General features: G+C 36.1%; 1 protein-coding gene across 1 annotated transcript in view; it reads right to left on the reverse strand.

Annotated features, from left to right (window-relative positions):
• Positions 1-23,423, reverse strand: part of RALYL (RALY RNA binding protein like) — a gene marked incomplete at its 5' end in the record, with an annotated part of 503,194 nt that overhangs the window by 82,446 nt on the left and 397,325 nt on the right. Inside the window, one exon of the mRNA XM_079901763.1 lies at positions 21,112-21,272. Coding sequence (XP_079757889.1) covers positions 21,112-21,272 — 161 coding nt within the window. The remainder of the gene's footprint in view (positions 1-21,111; positions 21,273-23,423) is intronic.

Below are 23,423 nucleotides of genomic sequence, written 5' to 3' on the forward strand. Positions count from 1 at the left end.
ATCCCACTTTCACCAATGGACAGATCCAAAATGAAAATACATAAGGAAACACAAGCTTTAAATGACACATTAAAAAAGATGGACTTAATTCATATTTATAGGACATTCCATCCAAAAACAACAGAAAACACTTTCTTCTCAACAGCTCATGGAGCATTCTCCAGGATAGAGCATATCTTGGGTCACAAGTCAAGCCTTGGTAATGTTAAGATTATTGAAATCATATCAAGTATCTTTTCCAACCAAAATGGTATGAGACTAGATATCAAATACAGGAAAAAAATCTGTAAGAAATACAGACACATGGAGGCTAAACAATACATTACTAATTAACCAAGACATCACAGAAGAAATCAAAGAGGAAATTAAAAATACCTAGAAACAAATGACAATGAAACATGATGACCGAAAACCTCTGGGATGTAGCAAAAACATTTCTAAGAGGGAAGTTTATAGCAATATATCCTACCTCAATTAAGAAGAAAAATCTCAAATAAACAACCTAACATTACACCTCATGAAATTAGAGAAAGAGAGACAAAAAAACCTGAAGATAGCAGAAGGAAAGAAGTCAAAAAGATCATATCAGAAATAAATGGAAAGGAAATGAAGGAAACGATAGCAAAGATCAATAAAATTAAAAGCTGGTTCTTTGAGAAGATAAAAAATATTGATAAACAATTAGCCAGACTCATCAAGAAAAAAAGGGAGAAGACTCAAATCAATACACTTAGAAATGAAAAAGGAGAAGTCACAACTGACACTACAGAAATACAAAGGAACATGAGAGATTACTACAACCAATTATATGCCAATAAAATGGACAACCTGGAAGAAATGGACAAATTTTTAGAAAAGTACAAGCTTCTTACACTGAACCAGAAAGAAATAGAAAATATAAACAGACCAACCACAAGCACTGAAATTGAAACTGTGATTAAAAATCTTCCAACAAACAGTAGCCCAGGACCAGATGGCTTCACAGGCAAATTCTATCAAACATTTAGAGAAGAGCAAACACCTATCTTTCTCAAAATCTTCCAAATTATAGCAGAGGGAGAAACACTCCCAAACTCATTCTATGAGGCCAACATTACCCTGATAGCAAAACCAGACAAATATGTAACAAGAAAAGAAAACTACAGGCCAATATCACTGATGAACATAGATGCAAAAGTCCTCAGCAAAATACTAGCAAACAGAAACCAATAGCACATTAAAGGGATCATACACCATGATCAAGTGTGGTTTATCCCATGAATGCAAGGATTCTTCAGTATACACAAATCAATCATTGTGATACACCATATTAACAAATTGAAGGATAAAAATCATATGATCATCTCAATAGATGCAGAAAAAGCTTTCGACAAAATTCAACAGCCATGTTTGATAAAAGCCCTCCAGAAAGTATGCATAGAGGGAACTTACCTCAACACAATAAAGGTCATATATAACAAACCCACAGCCAGCATCATTCTCAATGGTGAAACAATGAAACCATTTCCACTAAGATCAGGAACAAGACAAGGTTGCCCACTCTCAACACTATTATTCAACATACTTTTGGAAGTTTTAGCCACAGCAATCAGAGAAGAAAAAATATAAAAGGAATTAAAATTGGAAAAGAAGAAGTAACTGTCACTGTTTGCAGATGACATGATACTATATTTAGAGAATACTAAGGAAGCTACCAGAAAACTACTAGAGCTAATCAATGAATTTGGCAAAGTAGCTGAATATAAAATTAATGCACAGAAATCTCTTGCATTCCTATACAATAATGATGAAAAATCTGAAAGAGAAATTCAAGAAACACTCCCATTTACCATTGCAACAAAAAGAATAAAATACCTAGGAATAAACCTACCTAAGGAGAAAAAAGACCTGTATGCAGAAAACTGTAAGATACTGATGAAAGAAATTAAAGATGATACCAGCAGATGGAGAGATATACCATGTTCTTGGATTGGAAGAATCAACATTGTGAAAATGACTATACTACCTCAAACAATCTACAGATTCAATGCAATCCCTATCAACTACCAATGGCATTTTTTACAGAAGTAGAACAAAAAAAATTCCCAATTTGTATGGAAACACAGAAGACCCCGAATAGCCAAAGCAATCTTGAGAAAGAAAAACAGAGCTGCAAGAATCAGTCTCCCTGACTTCAGACTATAGTACAAAGCTACAGTAATCAATAGAGTATAGTACTGGCACAAAAACAGAAATATAGATAAATGGAACAGGATAGAAAGCCCAGAGATAAATTCAGGCACATACAGTCACTGTACCTTTGATATAGGAGGCAAGAATATACAATGGAGAAAAGACAGCCTCTTCAATAAGTGGTTCTGGGAAAACTGGACAGCTACATGTAAAAGAATGAAATTAGAATACTCCCTAACACCATACACAAAAATAAACTCAAAATGGATTAAAGACCTAAATGTAAGGCCAGCCACTATAAAACTCATAGAGAAAAGCAGGGGTAGAATACTCTATGACATAATTCACAGCAAGATCCATTTTGACCACCTCCTAGAGAAATGGAAATAAAAACAATGATAAACAAATGGGACCTAATGAAACTTAAAAGGTTTTGCACAGCAAAGGAAACCATAAACAAGACAAAAAGACAACCCTCAAAATGGGAGAATATATTTGCAAATGAAGCAACTGACAAAGGATTAATCTCCAAAACACACAAGCATCTCCTGCAGCTCAGTATCAAAAACACAGACAACCCAATCCAAAAATGGGCAGACCACCTAAATAGACATTTCTCCAAAGAAGGTGTACAGATTGCCAACAAACACATGAAAGGATGCTCAACATCACTAATCTTCAGAGAAATGCCAATCGAAACTACAATGAGGTATCACCTCACACCAGTCAGAATGGCCATCATCAAAAAATTGAAAAACAGTAAATGCTGGAGAGGGTGTGGAGAAAAGGGAACCCTCTTGCACTGTTGGTGGGAATGTAAATTGATACAGCCACTATGGAGAATGGTATGGAGTTTCCTTAGAAAACTAATAATAGAACTACCATATGACCCAGCAATCCCACTATTGACCTATATCCTGAGAAAACCGTAATTCAAAAAGAGACGTGTTGGGCTTCCCTGGTGGTGCAGTGGTTGAGAGTCCGCCTGCTAATGCAGGGGACATGGGTTTGTGCCCTGGTCCGGGAAGATCCCACATGCCATGGAGCGGCTGGGCCTGTGAGACATGATTGCTGAGCCTGCACGTCCAGAGCCTGTGCTCCACAACAGGAGAGGCCACAACAGTGACAGGCCCGTGTACTGCAAAAAAAAAAAAAAAAAAAGAGAGACATATAACACAATATTTATTGCAGCACTATTTACAATAGCCATGACATGGAAGCAACCTAAGTGTCCATCAACAGATGAATGGATAAGGAAGATATCGCACATATATACAATGGAATATTACTGTGCCATAAGAAGAAATGAAACTGAGTTATTTGTAAGTGAGGTGGACGGACCTAGAGTCTGTCATACAGAGTGAAGTAAGTCAGAAAGAGAAAAACAAATACCGTATGCTAACACATATATATGGAATCTAAAAAAAAAAAAAAGGTTCTGAAGAACTTAGGGGCAGGACAGGAATAAAGATATAGATGTAGAAAATGGACTTAAGGACACAGGGAGGGGTAGGGTAGGCTGGGACAAAGTGAGAGAGTGGCATGTACATATATACACTACCATATATAACATAGATAGCTAGTGAGAAGCAGCCGCATGGCACAGGGAGATCAGCTTGGTGCTTTGTGTCCACCTAGAGGGGTGGGATAGGGAGGGTGTGATGGTGACGCAAGAGAGAGGGTATATGGGAATATATGTATACGTATAGCTGATTCACTTTGTTATATAGCAGAAAGTAACACAACCTTGTAAAGCAATTATGTGCATTTGGGGTGAATAAACCAATGCAACACTTCCTTAGTGTTAAGATATGTTCTCAACTACTACTGTTTTTTACTTTTGAAGGCTTTATTGAATTTGATACAATATTGCTTCTATGATTTTTGTTTGTTTGTTTTGGCCACGAGGCATGTGGGATCTTAGCTCCCTGACCAGGGATCAAACCTGCACTCCCTGCATTGGAAGCGAAGTCTAAACCCCTGAATTGCCAGGGAAGTTCCACAACTACTCCTTCTTAAATTTAATTGAACTGCCTTTATTTGCCTGTTAGGCACTTCAGGGATTTTATATCCGTCTTTCACCTGTCCTGTCACTAAAAGTGCATTGACAGGACACCAAAGGCATCAGAACTTACTAGGATTTCTCTTGATAGACATTAGAATTTAAATTAATTATTTAAAGAAATTGATTTAATATTGTGTTTTTTTCAGAAGCCACTGGTTTTTCAACTAAAAACTCAGCTAAAGGTCATAGGTGTTCATGTTTTCTATTTTGTAAAGTGTTTATTAGCAATATCACATCTTTATCTTATGATTCCATGATGTGGGACAGGACAAGTTGATTATAGTATTAGTTCAAGTTGATTTGAAAAGGGACAGAAATACCTAGTGGTAATCTACTTTTTTTAAAAAGAGCAATCCATTTTAAACACTTATCATTATTCAACTTTGGCAAATTATAGCATTAATATATTTTGTCTTTTTATGTTTTTTCTCCTCAGTGGAATTTAGTACTATTAAGAACTCTGAAATAAGAAAGTCAAATTGTCCAAGCTATAACATTAATTTCCTCCCTTAAACTTGCCAAGTCATTAAGTACTGGGAAACAACTATTAATAAAAGACCAAACTGTATACCTCAGTAAATATTCATTCACTTAAGCCAATATTAACACAGTGTATTTCACACTTCACTCAAATTTTTTGTGTGATTTGAATTTGAAAATTATTGTTATTCTTACATACTAGGCTAATTACAGAAGTACTATCAAATAATGAATACTTATATACACACAAATATACATACATATTTATCTGTGTGTATGTATAAATAATATTGTCTGCCAATATGCTTTTAGAGAGAATGTGCAATTGTGATTCTGGTTATGCTTGCCAGTGAATTATATACAAATCTTGTTTAGATTTATATTTCACTAAAATAACACTAAAGTTAATTTTTGTGAATTGAGCCTTTAAATACATAGAACTATATGAAGCATACACAGAATTGATCAGTCTGTTGCCTTTCTGTGCTAATAAGTTTATTTAACATAATTTGAGAATTAATACATCCATAATGTATTTCAAATAATTATTTTACTAGATAGTCCTTACAAAAGGGTAGTTTTCATTTTGTCTGCAAGTAGCTGACTTTGGCAATTTGCTTTTTATAAACATCCTTTCATTACTGATTTATTCCAATATAAGAAAAAACATCATTAGATTTTTCAGTATCTGGGGATTTCTGAGGGATAGAAACATGAATACAGTCTATGTTTTGGTGCCTCAACCCCCAAAACAATATTAATTTAAATTATAAAGCAAGATAAATTATGGCTGACATGGAAACTGGAAGAACATCCATATATACCTAAGACCCCATGTCCTCTGAAAGAAGGTGGAGGCATGGAATTGGAGTATTTGAACATACAGTGGCAAGGAAAGAAGCCAAGTATATAGGGGTTCAAAATAGGGCTTGTTTGCCTCTGCCAGAAGGCTGGAATGTTATTGTGCCCTGGGCGGGTGGGGGAAGAGGAGAGGGATTCAGTAGAGTGATGAAAGGACTATACCTAGCACCTTGCAATGTATAGTCCTTGGAGAGTCTGAGAGTCCCGTTGACACCAGAGGCATTCCCTGAGGGGAAATGCACTGTTGAGTGGATATCTATCTCAGTTTATACCTGAGAACAAGGAAATTCTCACATGTCAAAAGAGAGGTCCAAGATAGCTACTAGTCAATTTGATAAGAAATCACATTGGCTTATAGCCCCTCACTTACTGAGAGACAAAAATAGCTTGAGGTGCACAGATGTTGAGGAATTCTCCAAGAAAGAAAGTGATTTACAGAATAAATTGTAGGAGGGAGATGAGGCAAATAACTGGACTAAGTGGATACTGAGGATGTAAAACCAATGTTAGAAAATGTTAATAAAAATGCCATGGCCTTAACACTTAAACAGAAGCAATTTCAAACAAGGATTTCTAGAAATTAAAAACTTGATTTCTGAATAAAAATGTGTTAGTAGTAAAATTGCTAAAAAGCAAAGTTGGGAGAGCAAAAGTTGAAAGAAACTATCTCACAATAAAGAGGAAAAATAGAAAAAAAAAAGAACAGTAAAAAACAAAGAGGACAGAAGTTGGAGTCCAAATATGTCAAAAGGAAAAGATACATGGAAAAATTTCCCACTGATTACACATAAGAAAGACTAGATTGTTTGTAGAAGAACAAATAGAACAAGCAATCCTAAAATTTGTATGGAACCACAAATTGGCCCTGAATAACTAAATCAATTTTAAGAAAGAAGAACAAGGCTGAAGGCATCATGCTCCCTGATTTCAAACTATATTCCAAAGCTATAATATTCAAAACAAAATAGTATTGCATGACAACAGACATGTAGATCAATGAATAGAATAGACAGCCCAGAAATAAACCCATGAATATATGGTCAATTAATTTATGACAAAAGAGCAAAGAATGTACAATGGGGAAAGAACAGTCTCTTCAAAAAATGGTGTTGGGAAAATTGGACAAGCTCATGCAAAAGAATGAAACTGGACCACAATCTTATACCACACACAAAAAATAACTCTAAATGGATTAAAGACTTGAATGTAAGACTTAAAACCATAAAGCTCCTAGAAGAAAATGCAGGCAGTAACCTCCTTGACATAGGTCTTGGCAATGATTTTTTGAATATGACACCAAAAGCAAAAGCAACAAAAGAAAAATAAACAGATGGGACTACATCAAACTTAAAAGCTTCTGTACAGCAAAGGAAACCATCAACAAAATGAAAAGGCAACCTACTAAATGGGAGAAAATAATTGTAAATCATATCTGATAAGGGGCCAATATGCAAAATATACAAAGAACTCATACTACTCAATAGCAAAAAAATAATCTGATCAAAAAGTGGGGAGAGGATATGAACAGACATTTTTCCAAAAAAGACATACAGATGGCCAACAGGTAGATGAAAAGATGCTCAGCATCATTAATCATCAGGTAAATGCAAATCAAAACCACAGTGAAGTGTCACATTATATCTGTTAGGATGGTTATTATCAAAAAGACAAGAGATAAATGTTGAGGAACATGTGGAGAAAAAAGCAACCATCGTGCACTGCTAGTGGGAATTAAATTGGTGTAGCCACTATGGAAAATAGTATGGAGGCTCCTGAAAAAAAATCGAAGTTCAAAAAAATTGTACCTTAGCCCAAAGACATTCAATTTATAGTTATTAATGCAGTCACAGAAGATATAGCAGTATCCTTATCTCTGATGACCCCAGCTTTCTTAGTCAGTCAGACTCACTTATAGTGAGCTCTCCCAGACCTGCTCTAATGCCTTCTGTCTCAAGTCTTGGTATCTGTCCCTATCATCTTTTATCTACTAGTTCTATAGCAGATTTCATATTTTCTCTTTTCTGTAGTAGGTCTGAAATTACTTTACTTCTATGGATTTACTAACATTTTATCCATAAACTCAGATATGAGCTGAGTATCCTCATGTCCATTTGGAAGATGAGAAAATGTAGTTTTACAGAGTGTAAAATCCAGCCATCAATCCACAGCACTACTTGACTCAAAAGCTAGTTTGTCCAACTCCCAGACCACATTCTTAATGGAAATAGTTTGCTTCTGAGTAATTTTGATTATTCTGTTTTTGAAGCTGAATGAATCACTTTGGGAAAGATTTCTGTCTTTCATCTCATTTTATGGATTGATCTTTTTATATTTCACTGAGTTTCTGGCAGGCAATCTCTCCCTATGTCTGTGAGGAATTGATACGGATGTTAACTTTGTTTATGTCTTACGCTTGCCCCTCACGACAAAGATCTCTTTTTTAAAAGGTCGGAGGAGCTTCAAGATGGCAGAAGAATAAGACGGGAAATCACCTTCCTCCCCACACATACATCAGAAATACATTTACATGTGGAACAACTCCTACAGAACACCTACTGAATGCTGGCAGAAGACCTCAGACCTCCGAAAAGGCAAGAAACTCCCCACGTACCTGGGTAGGGCAAAAGTAAAAAGAATAAACAGAGTCAAAAGAATAGGGACAGGACCTGCACCAGTGGGAGGGAGCTGTGTAGGAGGAAAGGTTTCCACACACTAGGAAGCCCCTTCGCAGGTGGAGACTGCGGGGGGCGGAGGAGGGAGCTTCGAAGCCACGGAGGAGAGTGGAGCAACAGGGGTGCAGAGGGCAAAGTGGAGAGATTCCCGCACAGAGGATCGGTGCCGACCGGCACTCACCAGCCCAACAGGCTTGTCTGCTTACCCGCCGGGGTGGGCGGGGTCTGGGAGCTGAGGGTCGGGCTTCGGTAGGATAACAGGGAGAGGACTAGCGGCCTGAACACAGCCTGAAGGGGCTAGTGCACCACGGCTAGCCGGGAGGGAGTCTGGGAAAAAGTCTGGAGCTGCCGAAGAGACAAGAGACTTTTTCTTATTTCTTTGTTTCCTGGTGCGTGAGGAGAGGGGATTAAGAACGCTGCTTGAAGGAGCTCCAGTGACTGGCGTGAGCCGCAGCTATCAGCGCAGACCACAGAGATGGGCTTGAGATAATAAGGCTGCTGCTGTCGCCACCAAGAAGCCTGTGTGTGAGCACAGGTCACTATCCACACCTCCCCTCCCGGGAGCCTGTGCTGCCCGTCACTGCCAGGGTCCTGTGATCCAGGGACAACTTCCCCAGGAGAACGCACGGCGCACCTCAGGCTGGCGCAACGTCACGCTGGCCTCTGCTGCCGCAGGCTCGCCCCGTACTCCATACCCCTCCCTCCCCCAGGCCTGAGTGAGCCAGAGCCCCCTAATCAACTGCTCCTTTAACCCCGTCCTGTCTGAGCGAAGAAGAGACTCCCTCAGGCGACCTACACGCAGAGGCGGGTCCAAATCCAAAGCTGAACCCTGGAAGCTGTGCTAACAAAGAAGAGAAAGGGAAATCTCTCCCAGCAGCCAGGAGCAGTGGATTAAATCTCCACAATCAACTTGATGTGCCCTGCATCTGTGAAATACCTGAATGGACAATGAATCATCCCAAATTGAGAAGGGGGACTTTGGGGGCAATGATATATATATATATATTTCCCCATTTCTCTTTTTGTGAGTGTGTATGTGTATGCTTTTGTGTGTGATATTGTGTGTATAACTTTGCTTGTACTGTTGTCCTAGGGTTCTGTCTGTCCATTTTTTTATTACTTAAAAATTTTTTTTTTCTTAATAATTATTCTTTATTTTTATTTTAATAAATTTATTTTATCTTCTTCTTTCTTTCTTTTTTTCCTCCCTTTTACTCTCAGCCATGTGGAGGACAGGCTCTTGGGGGTCCAGCTAGGTGTCAGGGCTGTGCCACTGAAGTGGGTGAGCCAAGTTCAGGACACTGGTCCACAAGAGACCTCCCAGTTCCATGTAAGATCAAATGGCAGAATCTTCCAGAGATCTCCACCTCAACGCCAAGACCCAGTCCAAATAAACAACCAGCAAGCTACAGTGCAGGGCACCCTATGCCAAACAACTATCAAGACAGGAACACACCCCATCAATTAGCATATAGGCTGCCTAAAATCATAATAAGGCCACAGACACCCCAAAACACACCACCAGATGTGGACCTGACCACTAGAAAGACAAGATCCAGCTTCATCCACCAGAACACAGGCACTAGTCCCCTTCAGCAGGAAGCCTACACAACCCACTGAACCAACCTTAGCCACTGGGAACAGACACCAAAAACAATGAAAACTACGAACCTGCAGCCTGCAAAAAGGAGACCCCAAACACAGTAAGTTAAGCAAAATGAGAAGTCAGAGAATCACACAGCAGATGAAGGAGTAAGGCAAAAAACCACCAGACCTAACAAATGAAGAGGAAATAGGCAGTCTGCCTGAAAAAGAATACATAATAATGACAGTAAAGATAATCCAAAATCTTGGAAATAGAATGGAGAAAATACAAGGGAAGTTTAACAAGGACCTAAAAGAACTAAAGAAGAAACAAACAGTGATGAAGAACACAAAAAATGAAATTAAAAATTCTCTAGAAGGGAGCAATAGCAGAATAACTGAGGCAGAAGAACGGATAAGTGACCTGGAAGATAAAATAGTGGAAATAAATACTGCAGAGCAGAATAAAGAAAAAAGCATGAAAAGAAGAGAGGACAGTCTCAGAGACCTCTGGGGCAACATTAAATGCACCAACATTCGAAATATAAGGGTCCCAGAAGAAGAAGAGAAAAAGAAAGGGACTGAGAAAATATTTGAAGAGATCACAGTTGAAAACTTCCCTAATATAGGAAAAGAAATAGTTAATCAAGTCCAGGAAGCACAGAGAGTCCCATACAGGATAAATCCAAACAGAAACATGCCAAGACACATATTAATCAAAATTTTAATACAAAGAACAAATATTAAAAGCAGTAAGGGAAAAACAACAAGTAACACATAAGGGAATCCCCGTAAGGATAACAGCTGATCTTTCAGCAGAAACTCTGAAAGCCAGAAGGGAGTGGCAGGACATATTTAAAGTGATGAAAGAGAAAAACCTACAACCAAGATTACTCTACCCAGCAAGGATCTCATTCAGATTTGACAGGGAAATTAAAAGCTTTACAGACAAGCAAAAGCTAAGAGAATTCAGCACCACCAGACCAGCTTTACAACAAATGCTACAGGAACTTCTCTAGGCAGGAAACACAAGAGAAAGAAAAGACCTACAATAATGAACCCAAAACAATTAAGAAAATGGGAATAGGAACGTACATATCAAAAATTACCTTAAATGTAAGTGGATTAAATGCTCCAACCAAAAGACATAGACTGGCTGAATGGATACAAAAACAAGACCCATATATATGCTGTCTACAAGAGACCGACTTCAGACCTAGGGACACATACAGACTGAAAGCTAGGGGATGGAAAAATATATTCCATGCAAATGGAAATCAGAAGAAAGCTGGAGTAGCAATTCTCATATCAGACAAAATAGACTTTAAAATAAACACTATTACAAGAGACAAAAAAGGACACTACATAATGATCAAGGGATCAGTCCAAGAAGAAGATATAACAATTGTAAATATTTATGCACTCAACATAGGAGCACCTCAATACTTAAGGCAAATACTAACAGCCATAAAAGGGGAAATTGACAGTAAGACAATCATAGTAGGGGACTATAACACTCCACTTTCACCACTAAGCAGATCATCCAAAATGAAAATAAAGAAGAAAGCACAAGCTTTAAATGATAAATTAAAGAAGATGGACTTAATTGATATTTATAGGACAATCCATCCAAAAACAACAGAATACAATTTCTTCTCAAGTGCTCATGGAATACTCTCCAGTATAGATCATATCTTGGGTCACAAATCAAGCCTTGGTAAATTTAAGAAAATTGAAATCATATCAAGTATCTTTTGTGATCACAATGCTATGAGAGTAGATATCAATTACAGGAAAAAATCTGTAAAAAATACAAACACATGGAGGCTAAACAACAAACTACTTAGTAACCAAGAGATCAATTAATAACTCAAAGATGAAATCAAAAAATACCTAGAAACAAATGACAATGAAAACAGAATGACCCAAAATCTATGGGATGTAGCAAAAGCAGTTCTCAGAGGGAAGTTTATAGCTCTACAAGCCTGCTTTAAGAAACAAGAAACATCTCAAATAAACAACCTAACCTTAAACCTAAGGGAATTAGAGAAAAAAGAACAAACCCCCCACAAAGTTAGCAGAAGGAAAGAAATCAAAAAGATCAAATCAGAAATAAATGAAAATGAAATGAAGGAAATGATAGCAAAGATCAATAAAACTAAAAGCTGGTTCTTTGAGAAGATAAACAAAATTGATAAACCATTAACCATACTTATCAAGAAAAAAAGGGAGAAGACTTAAATCAATAGACCCGGAAATGAAAAAGGAGAAGTAACACCTGACACTGCAGAAATACAAAGGATCATGAGAGATTACTACAAGCAACTATGTGCCAATAAAATGGACAACCTGGAAGAAATGCACAAATTCTTAGACATGCACATACTTCCGAGCTGAACCAGGAAGAAAGAGAAAATATGAACTCACCAAACACAAGCACTGAAATTGAACCTGTGATAAAAAAAACTTCCAACAAAGAAAAGCCCAGGACCAGATGGCTTCACAGGCGAATTCTATCAAACATTTAGAGAAGAGCTAACACCTATCCTTCTAAAACTCTTCCAAAATACGGCAGAGGGAGGAAGACTCCCAAACTCATTCTACTAGGCCACCATCAGTCTGATACCAAAACGAGACAAAGATGTCATGAAGAAAGAAAACTACAGGCCAATATCACTGATGAACATAAATGCAAAAATCCTCAACAAAATACTAGCAAAGAGAATCCAACAGCACATTAAAAAGATCATTCACCATGATCAAGTGGGGTTTAACCCAGGAATGCAAGGATTCTTCAGTATATGCAAATCAATCAATGTGATACACCATATTAACATATTGAAGGAGAAAAAACATATGATCATCTCAATAGATGCAGAGAAAGCTTTTGACAAAATTCAACACCCATTTATGATAAAAACCCTCCAGAAAGTAGGCATAGAAGGAACTTTCCTCAACATAATAAAGGCCATATATGACAAACCCACAGTCAACATCATCCTCGATGGTGAAAAACTGAAACCATTTCCTCTAAGGTTAGGAACAAGAAAATGTTGCCCACTCTCACCAGTATTGTTCAACAAAATTTTGGAAGTTTTAGGCACAGCAATCAGAGAAAAAAAAAGAAATAAAAGGATTCCAAACTGGAAAAGAAGGAATAAAGCTGTCACTGTTTGCAGATGACATGATACTCTACATAGAGAATCGTTAAGATGCTACCAGAAAACTACTAGAGCTAATCAAAGAATTTGGTAAAGTAGAAGGATACAAAATTAATGCCCAGAAATCTCTTGCATTCCTATACATTAGTGATTAAAAATCTGAAAGAGAAATTAAGAAAACACTCCCATTTACTATTGCAACAAAAAGAATAAAATCCCTAAGAATAAACCTACCTAAGGAGACAAAAGACCTCTATGCCGAAAATTATAAGACACTGATGAAAGAAGTTAAAGATGATACAAATAGATGGAGAGATATACCATGTTCTTGGATTGGAAGAATCAACATTGTGAAAATGACTATACTACCCAAAGCAATCTACAGATTCAGTGCAATCCCTATGAAACTACTACTGACCTTTTTCACAGAACTAGAACAAAATATTTCACAATTTGTATGGAAACACAAAAGATCCCGAATAGCCAAAGCAACCTTGAGAAAGAAAATGGAGCTGGAGGAATCAGGTTCCCTGACTTCAGACTATACAAGAAAGCTGCAAGAATCAAGACAGTATGGTACTGGCACAAAAAGCAGAAATATAGATCAATGGAACAGGATAGAAAGCCCAGAGATAAACCCACCCATAACGTGACATATGGTCACCTTATCTTTGTTAAAGGAGGCAAGAATATACAGTGGAGAAAAGACAGCCTCTTTAATAAGTGGTGCTGGGAAAACTGGACAGCTGCATGGAGAAGAATGAAATTAGAACACTCCCTTACACCATACACAAAAATAGACTCAAAATGGATTAAAGACCTAAATATAAGGCCAGACACCATCAAACTCTTAGAGGAAAACAGGCAGAACACTCTATGACATAAATCACAGCAAGATCCTTTCTGACCCACCTCCTAGAGAAATGGAAATAAAAACAAAAATAAACAAATGGGACCTAATGAAACTTCAAAGCTTTGGCACAGCAAAGGAAACCATAAACAAGACGAAAAGACAACCCTCAGAATGGGAGAAAATATTTTCAAATGAAGCAACTGAAAAAGGATTAATCTCCAAAATACACCATCAGCTTATGCAGCTCAATATCAAAAAAGCAAACAACCCAATCCAAAAATGGGCAGACCACCTAAATAGGCATTTCTCCAAAGAAGATATACAGGTTGCCAACAAACACATGAAAGAATGCTCAACAACATTAATCATTAGAGAAATGCAAATCAAAACTACAATGGGATATCATCTCACACCGGTCAGAATGGCCATCATCAAAAAATCTACAAACAATAAATGCTGGAAAGGGTGTGGAGAAAAGGGAACCCTCTTGCACTGTTGGTGGGAATGTAAATTGATACAGCCACTATGGAGAGCAGTATGGAGCTTCCTTAAAAAATTAAAAATAGAATTACCATACGACTCGGCAATCCCACTGCTGGGCATATACCCTGAGAAAACAGTAATTCAAAAAGAGTCATGTACCAAAATGTTCATCACAGCTCTATTTACAATAGCCAAGACATGGAAGCAACCTAAGTGTCCATCAACAGATGAATGGATAAAGAAGATGTGGCACATATGTACAATGCAATATTACTCAGTCATAAAAATAAATGATATTGAGTTATTTGTATGAGGTGGATGGACCTAGTTACTGCCACACAGAGTGAAGTCAGTTAGGAAGAGAAAAACAAATACCATATGCTAACACATATATATGGAGTCTAAACAAAACAATAACAACAAAAATGGTCAGAAGAGCCTAGGGGCAAGATGGGAATAAAGATGCAGACCTACTAGAGAGTGGACTTGAGGATACGGGAAGGGGGAAGGGTAAGCTGGGACAAAGTGAGAGAGTGGCATGGACATATATACACTACCAAACATAAAATAGATAGCTAGTGGGAAGCAGCCACATAGCACAGGGAGATCAGCTCAGTGCTTTGTGATCACATAGAGGGGTGGGATATTGAAGGTGGGAGGGAGGGAGATGCAAGAGGGAAGAGATAGGGGGACATATGTATATGTATAACTGATTCACTTTGTTATAAGGCAGAAACTGACACACCATTGTAAAGCAATTATACTCTAATAAAGATGTTAAAAAAAGAAAAATGAATGATAATTATGTGACATGATAGAGGTGTTAGCTAGAACTCTGATGGTAGTCACATTGCAATGTATAAATGTATCAAATCAACATGATGTACACCTTAAACTTACACAATATTATATGTCAATTTTGTCTCAATATAAATAGATAAATAAATAAATAAATAAATAAGATAAACTAATTAAAAAAAAAAAAAGCCCTGCTAGTTAAACCTAATATTCAACATGTTTTCTTTTGTTCTCCATTTCCAAATTTTTTTTCACATTTCTGCTCTCCATTCAATAAGTTAAGTATACTTCCTCTCCATTAAATTCACACATTATATTTATGTGCTTTGGTTGGTTTCACTTAATATAAGAACCACGTGTATGTTTAGTTTAACCAATTATTTCATTATACTCTAATTGTGAAATATAACATTAACATGGGGGAATTGTTTAATATATATTTAAAATTAACAAATATTACTAAAAGCAATGCCTGTGAATCTCCACTGAGGGAAATACAGAGAATGTTAGCAGTGCCCTGCCATGTTGAGTGCTCTGTCTCAGATACCACACATTACGCCACCTCCAAGAAGATCCCTCTCCCCTCAACAAAAGATTAGAACCTTCATTTTCAAAAGGTTCATAAAGTCCAAAGGAAAATTAATAAAAGATATACTTCTAGATACATCTTGCTGAGATTTCTGAGTTGAGATAAAGAAAATACTAACAAGGGATAGAGAAGGATACAAACATCAGTATTTAAGTAGAATACTAGAAGTGGTTAAGATGTTAGGATATTGTACATCGGATACTAAGAGAAAAAGAAATATAGTTAACTAATTTAGACCAAGTCAAAATATGCATATGTGGGGAAAAATAAAGACTTCTGTAGGTATGCATAGATTCAGAAATTATATTATCCATTTACCCGAAGTAATTATTTTAGAAGCAACCTAAAACCTAAGAATTAAAGGAGAATGGATATAACTAAAAAAACTTACAAAATTTTAAATTAAGTCCTAATGTGTAGTAATGACAACAGACACTTGGAGTGGTCAAAGAAGCACTAAGTACAGAGTATATGAGAAAGAAAAGATATAAAATACATAAATATTTAACAGAAGCTGGAAACTAAAACTCTAACATTTATGTATAAAACTTGAGCTTGTATGGCAGAGAAGGGTGGTGGAGGAGGAGGCAAGGTGGTTTGGGAGTGATGAAATAGAAGCTTTCTAAAGTTCATGTCTTGGCAAAGGAGACCAGAATATACAATGGAGCAAAGACAGCCTCTTAAATAAGTGGTGCCTGGAAAACTGTACAGCTGCATGTAAAAGAATGAAATGAAATTAGAACACTCCCTAACACCATACACAAACATAAACTCAAAATGGATTAAAGACCTAACTGTAAGGCCAGACACTACAAAACTCTTAGAGGAAAACATGAGCAGAACAGTCTTTGACATAAATCACAGGAAGATCTTTTTTGACCCACCACCTAGAGTAATGGGAATAAAAACAAAAATAAATAAATGGGATCTAATTAAACTTAAAAGGAAACAATAAACAAGATGAAAAGACAACCCTCAGAATGGGAGAAAATATTTGCAAATGAAGCAACTAACAAAGTATTAATCCAAAATATACAAGCAACTCATGCAGCTCAATATCAAAAAAAAAAACAAACAACCCAATCAAAAAATGGGTGAAAGACTTAAATAGACATTTCTCCAAAGAAGACATACAGATGGCCAACAAACGCATGAAAAGATGTTCAAAGTCACTAATTATTGGAGAAATGCAAATCAAAACTAAAATGAGCTATCACCTCACACCAGTCAGAATGGCCATGATTACAAATCTACCTACAATGAATGCTGGAGAAGATGTAGAGAAAAGGGAATCCTTTTGCACTGCTGGTGGGAATGTGAATTGGTACAGCCACTATGGAGAACGGTATGGAGGTTCCTTAAACAACTAAAAGTAGAACTAGCATGTGACCCAGCAATTCCACTACTGGGCATATACCCTGAGAAAACCATAATTCAAAAAATACATGCACCCCAATGTTCATAGCAGCACTATTTACAATATCCAGGAAATGGAAACAACCTAAATGTCCATCAACAGAGGAATGGATAAAGATGTGGTACATATATACAATGGAATATTACTCAGCCATAAAATGGAACAAACTTAGGTCATTTGTAGAGATGTGGATGGACCTAGAGACTGTCATACAGAGTGAAGTGAGTCAGAGAGAGAAAAACAAATGTTGTATATTAATGCATATATATGGAATATGAAAAATTTGGTATAGATGATCTCATTTACAAAGCAGATATAGAGACACACATAGAGAACAAACATACAGATACCAAGGGAGAATGGGGGAATGAATTGGGAGATTCGGATTGACATATATACACTATTGATACTATGTATAAAATAGATAACTAAATTAAGGCAGTTGAGAGGGAATAGATAGGAATTGAAAGAAAATTCATTAAGCAAGCATAAGGAAAGGAAGAAAGGAGGAAACAATAAGTTAAATACTTGGAATTAGGATGGAAGAAATATAATCCAATACATTTGTTAATATAATAAATGTAAAAGTATTAAACTTCCCTGCAAAAAAAAATACTTTCATATTGCTTTCAAAAACAAGATCCAGGTATATGTTGTTTTAGGAAATATGCAAAAATAAAGTGACAGTGTTATGGGTTAAAATATTCTACCAAAAGATATGTTGAAGTCCTAATCTCCAGTGCCTGTAAATGTGACCTTATTTGGAAATACATCTTTGCAGATATAATCACAATGAGGTCATTAGGGTGAGTCTTAATCCAATATAACTAGTGTCTTCATAAGAGAAGGGAAAGAGACACAGACACAAAGACATGGGAGAAGACCATGTAATGATGGAAGCAGAGATTGGAGTGGTAGGTCAGTAAACCAAGAAATGCCAAAGATTGCCAGCATACCAGAAGCTGAAAGAAAGGCACGGAACAAACTGTCCCCTAGAACTTCCAGAGACAGAGCATAGCTCTGCTGACACCTTGATTTCAGACATTCAGCCTCCAAATATCTGTTGTTAAACCATTCAGTTTGTGATAATTTATTACACTTGCCCCAGGAAACTAACGACAAAGAAAGGTGGAGAATAAATGGATATATTAGGGAAATGCAAACCAAAAGAGAGCCTTATCAGTAAAGGATCAAGCAAAGTATCAAACAGAGTAAAATTCTAGGCTAAAGATAGTAAATGAGATATTACATAAATAAAAGTTACGATTCTCCAAGAAGTTATAGAGAGGCAGTGTTGAAAAGGGCACAGACTAAAGAGCCTATACTCTAGACACAGATGCTCTAGAACCAGGCTGTAGTTCCTGGCTCTGTTATTAAATATCTCTGTGACTTTAGGGATATTCCTTAACTTTTCTATGCCTCATTTTCTATACCTATAAAATGGGAATGATAATAATACTTCACTTATAGGCAGTTATGAGAAACAAATGAATTAATATATGTAAAATTAATATATTTAAATGAATTTATATGCACTAATATATAAAAATACATGGTTAAAACAATAGTTATCATAGAACAAACACCAAAAAAGTTAGCTATAATTTTTCTCCTCTTATTATTATAAAACATCATATAAAAACCATCCAAGCAATGTGGGATATAAAATAAAACCTGAAGAAAAGAAGAACTTTATAAAGTCACTATCTGGTAGAGGATTTTTAAACAATCACTTTCAGAATTTGACATATCAATTTGCCACAAAAGAACAAATTCTACAGAGGATTGGATGATACAACCAACAAGGTAAAACAAACACATAGTATTATACTAAAAGCAGAAAATATATCCTATTTTCCAGACAAAATCTCATTATTATGAAACCAAGAGAAATTCTTAATAACATCCTTAAAAAAGATTTTATAATTCTCATTCTCTCTCCATGACCCAAGAAAACTAGAAATCAAAAAGCCAAATGCAGCTTAAGCATTTGAATATTAAGATATTTATATCAAAATAACCACTGTAAAATACCACTCTTCTCTGCATCACTCTGTTTTATGGCAATCAAGTGGCTGAGTTGTACAAAACTGCTCTTGCCCAAGAAGGGCCACCATCCATTGGTTCTAAACCAGGGTGGTACCATCTCCTTAAGGAAGATTTAGAAATGTATAAGGATACACATTGTTGTTACAAAGACTGAGGAGTGCTGTTGGCCTTTCAGGTTTGGAGATCAGGGATGCTAAATGTTCTGCAAAGCTTGGAATACTCTTACACAATGTAGAACTGCCATGGCCAAAATATCAATAACGTTTCCATTGGTAAACATTGTTTTAAAAGTGACTACAGGGCAAAGAATCCACAGGTGCTTAAGATATTTCTATTTGAAATTAAGTTAACACTACTAGGGTAAAAAAGTCTTCTATAAACCTAGCAGGCAATTCAATGTTCAATTTTCCACAGCAAGAACCAAATTCAAGAAACTTCTTTGTTTTTGGACAATACTCAGAGAGCATATAAGACTGTTTAGAGATTGTTGCAGAATCTCATTTTCTTTTATTACTAAGACTCAAAAAGGGAATTCACATTTTTTATTTATAGAATAATTAGATAAATGTATAAGTCAGTACATATGGAACTGTATATCTATGTAATTTGCTATTTAGGTTATATTAGCTAAGTCAAGTTCTGAGTGCACAAAACTTTGTTACTGGAAACATTAGTGCTTCCGGTAACTACATCTTGCACATTCTCATGTAAAAACAAGGTATTTCAAGAACGTTCTTTCTTAGTATTTCTGATGGCACTAAGACAGAAGGCAATGTTCTAGAGTAGATAGTATATAGGGATGAAAATGAAAAAAAAACATGAGTTCTAGTGTTGGCCCTACCATTTACTATGTGAACTTCTCTGTGCTTACTCATCAGTGACATTGGAATAACAGTATTTGCCTTATTTGTCTTGAAAGATTGAGATGCAGAGTAACTATAAAATCCCTACAATGGCCTGACAAGCTGCCCTGGAACTCGCCCTCCCTATACCTTATTTCCTGCCTAATTTCCTCTTTCTCCCTCTGCTGCACTGGTTTCTTGTTCTAATGTAAGATCTCTGCACTGACCTTTCCCTCTACCCAGACACTCTACCCTTGATAGCTTCAAGCCCACCCTCTCACTCCCTTACTTCCATGAGGTCTCTGCTGAAATGCCACCTTGTCAGAGAGGCAGTCATACATCATCCAATGAAATACAGTGCTCCCAACTTTATTCTTTTACATAGTGATGATCTACTGTGTAACACCTCAGATTTTACTTTGCTTGCTCTTGTCTGTCTTTTCTCTGTAGAATGTAATCTCAAGAAATGCAAGAAATTTTGCTATCCTTTCCTTAGGAATAATATTCTACTAATAAATTAGAGTTTTCTGAATCTGTCCATATAAAAATTTAGCAATCTGTTTAGTTGGGAAGTTTGTATCTCTACTTTTTACTAATTAATGTGAAATTATATATTATTTTTTTAAGACATTACATGTTTTCAGACACATAATTCTCATGATTTAGAATAGTATGGAAAGTTACCCTTTTAACCTGTCTACTCTGCCTATCTTAATTATCCCAGTGCTCAAATATTCAAAACATGCATTGAATTTGCATACTGTTTCCCTGAAAAGATACTATATTCACTCTATTTTGAAGTGAATTTTTTTCTTCATTAAAAGCAACATGTTATATTTCAAGACTTCAATATGTCACAAGCTAGGTGGGCCAAAAGCATATTATTTGCTCTAATAAAACAGTTTTCTACTGTAGTGTAGTGTAGTGGAAAACAGAGACCATTTCTTATACATTTTACATTTCTCTCATATATTGTACACAGCAGATGCTCCATAATCATTGATTAATTTGAGTATAGACATTTATGCAGTGATAAGTATCCCCCCCCCTTCTTTAAAGAGAAATAAAATAAAGAAGATACTTACGTTTAGAGCCTGATGAAGAAGATCCACTGGCAGTAGATTTTGATCCCCCTTTCATGGAAAAGGCTCCTTTCCCCCTGCGAGTTGTTACAGCCACTCTGGGACGCTTCAGCGGAATTACTGCACGGGGAGGTGGAGGCACACGCCCATGGTAATCAAATAACCTTCACAAAATACAAACGTGGCTGAGAATTGGTTTATGCCTAAGTGTTCTATCAAATGTGTGAGACGATTAAGAGAATGGCCTTGTAAAAAATGTCAATAAATGTTTTTGTTATCATTGTTGTCCTCAAGAAGATTCATTTTTCGCTAAAGAAACAGGATGCTAATATAGTCTATGCTTTCTGGGCATCAGAATCTGACCCTTAATATGAATTCATTTTTAAGGTATGAAAGAACAAGGAGCTTTTCAATATGTTGAAATTATGTCGACCTTCATTCCCAAGTATATTTCTTTCCTTGATTTAACAGATTTATCCATTTTAGGAACAGAAATATTCCTTTAACACATCAGATACTTATTAGCACATAAGTGTGAAAGGAGGAATAGACCATGCAGAATCAGGGACAAAGAAAATTACTGTATGATCAGAAAACAGCTCAGGAGGAAAAAAAAAATAGGAGTATGTCTAGTTTAAAGAGGGCAGCTATAAGAGACAAATCAATATTGTTCCTTACCTCTCTCTAAGGATTTCCTTAAGTAATGAAAGGCTCAGCTGACTACAGAAAAAAGGAGACTGAGTTTGAATGAAATGCCCATAGCATGAGGACAAACCTTTGTTGACTCAAGAACTGGTGGGAAATATTTATCAGGATAACTTTTTTACTATTCTGACTATTGGATAGACATGCAAATTGAGACTAGAGATATTTGTAGTTAGCTATTAAAAAATTCTCTAACAAAAAAGAATACCAGTAAAATTCTTTGAAGTTTCTGCTAAAAAGTGAAAAATGGTATTCACTACAACCAAGGCATTTCCATTAAACAATGAAAGGACTCAAAAGTATAAGAATATTTACTCATTTATATAAATATATAATTAATAGATTCAAAGTTTCGTATTATTTATACTGCATACACATAACAAATTTTTGTGTGACTTAGCACATTTGAGCAGAATAAAAGGTTCAGAGAAAAAAATATGATATATATATTCTATTTGCCAGTGAACCAGAGGTATTATTACTTTGTCCACTATAAAGAAAATAGTGTTATTGACTTAGAATGATGATTATTATGTAGTTTACTGTGACACCATTATATGGATTACATTCTCATAACTGCTTTAAAACAGTCAATAAAAATAATGTGAAAGACAGAAATGAGAAAACTAGAACAGTTTTAAATTTTAAAATATCTAAAACCTTCTATAATAGGTTATTTCATAAAATTACATCTCATTTACACATACAGATGGAAATGTGATCATCTCTTTTTGGAAAATAGTAAATGAAATATAATAACAAGATAGGCTGGTTTCCAAATATTCATTCATAAATAATGAAAACTATGACACTATGGAGAAGAAAATTTGTATATAAAACACCTTTAAAGCAGAACTTAGTACTAGGATTGTCTTCTACATTAGAGAGCTACACTGTCCAAAAATGATTTGGAAACATGCTAGGGAAATACTAAGAGATGTCTGGAAAGGAAAATAAATGAAACGAGACAGAGTTAAAGAGAGGTGTCATCCTCTGTGCATAAGCAAAGTCCATTAGAGCCACAGAACTGCCAGCAAATATCAGGTCATGGATGTCAACACATTATAGTTTGCTTCAAAAGATATAGACAGGATGAGGCTGAAAAGGGTTGTGAATCTCATTCATACCACTAAGGGCTGGAAAATCAAAAGGGTCAACTAAGCCTGCCCCTCATTTCAATCACAAAACAAAGTCTACATTACTTATTTATAAGTTGAAATCACAGAGCAACTTAAGTCAGTGAACCAAGATACTAAGGCACTTTTCATGAGCTAAAACACCCAGAGCTATTGAGCGAAAAGAAATATGACAATTGACTGATCTCTCCCAGGGTAGAAGTTGCTGCTTGAGATGAATGGCAAGCTCTTTTGGAGGAACAATTTCCCCAGGACTTGAAAATGCAATTTAGCAGGTTCATTAAATAAACTAATCTATACTCTGGGTTAAGAAAATTTCTAAAGCACAACTAAAATGTATAATGATGTAAAAATGCTATACTGGAAATGCAGGCCAAGTAAAGTCACCATATTCACTGCTACTTCAATTAAAATGCAATTCAATAATATTTTAACTGCAATGTTTATCAATATTTCTATTGCTTCCCCCCAAAC

Source organism: Stenella coeruleoalba (genome assembly GCF_951394435.1).
Source record: "Stenella coeruleoalba genome assembly, chromosome: 17".
Taxonomy (NCBI): domain Eukaryota; kingdom Metazoa; phylum Chordata; class Mammalia; order Artiodactyla; family Delphinidae; genus Stenella; species Stenella coeruleoalba.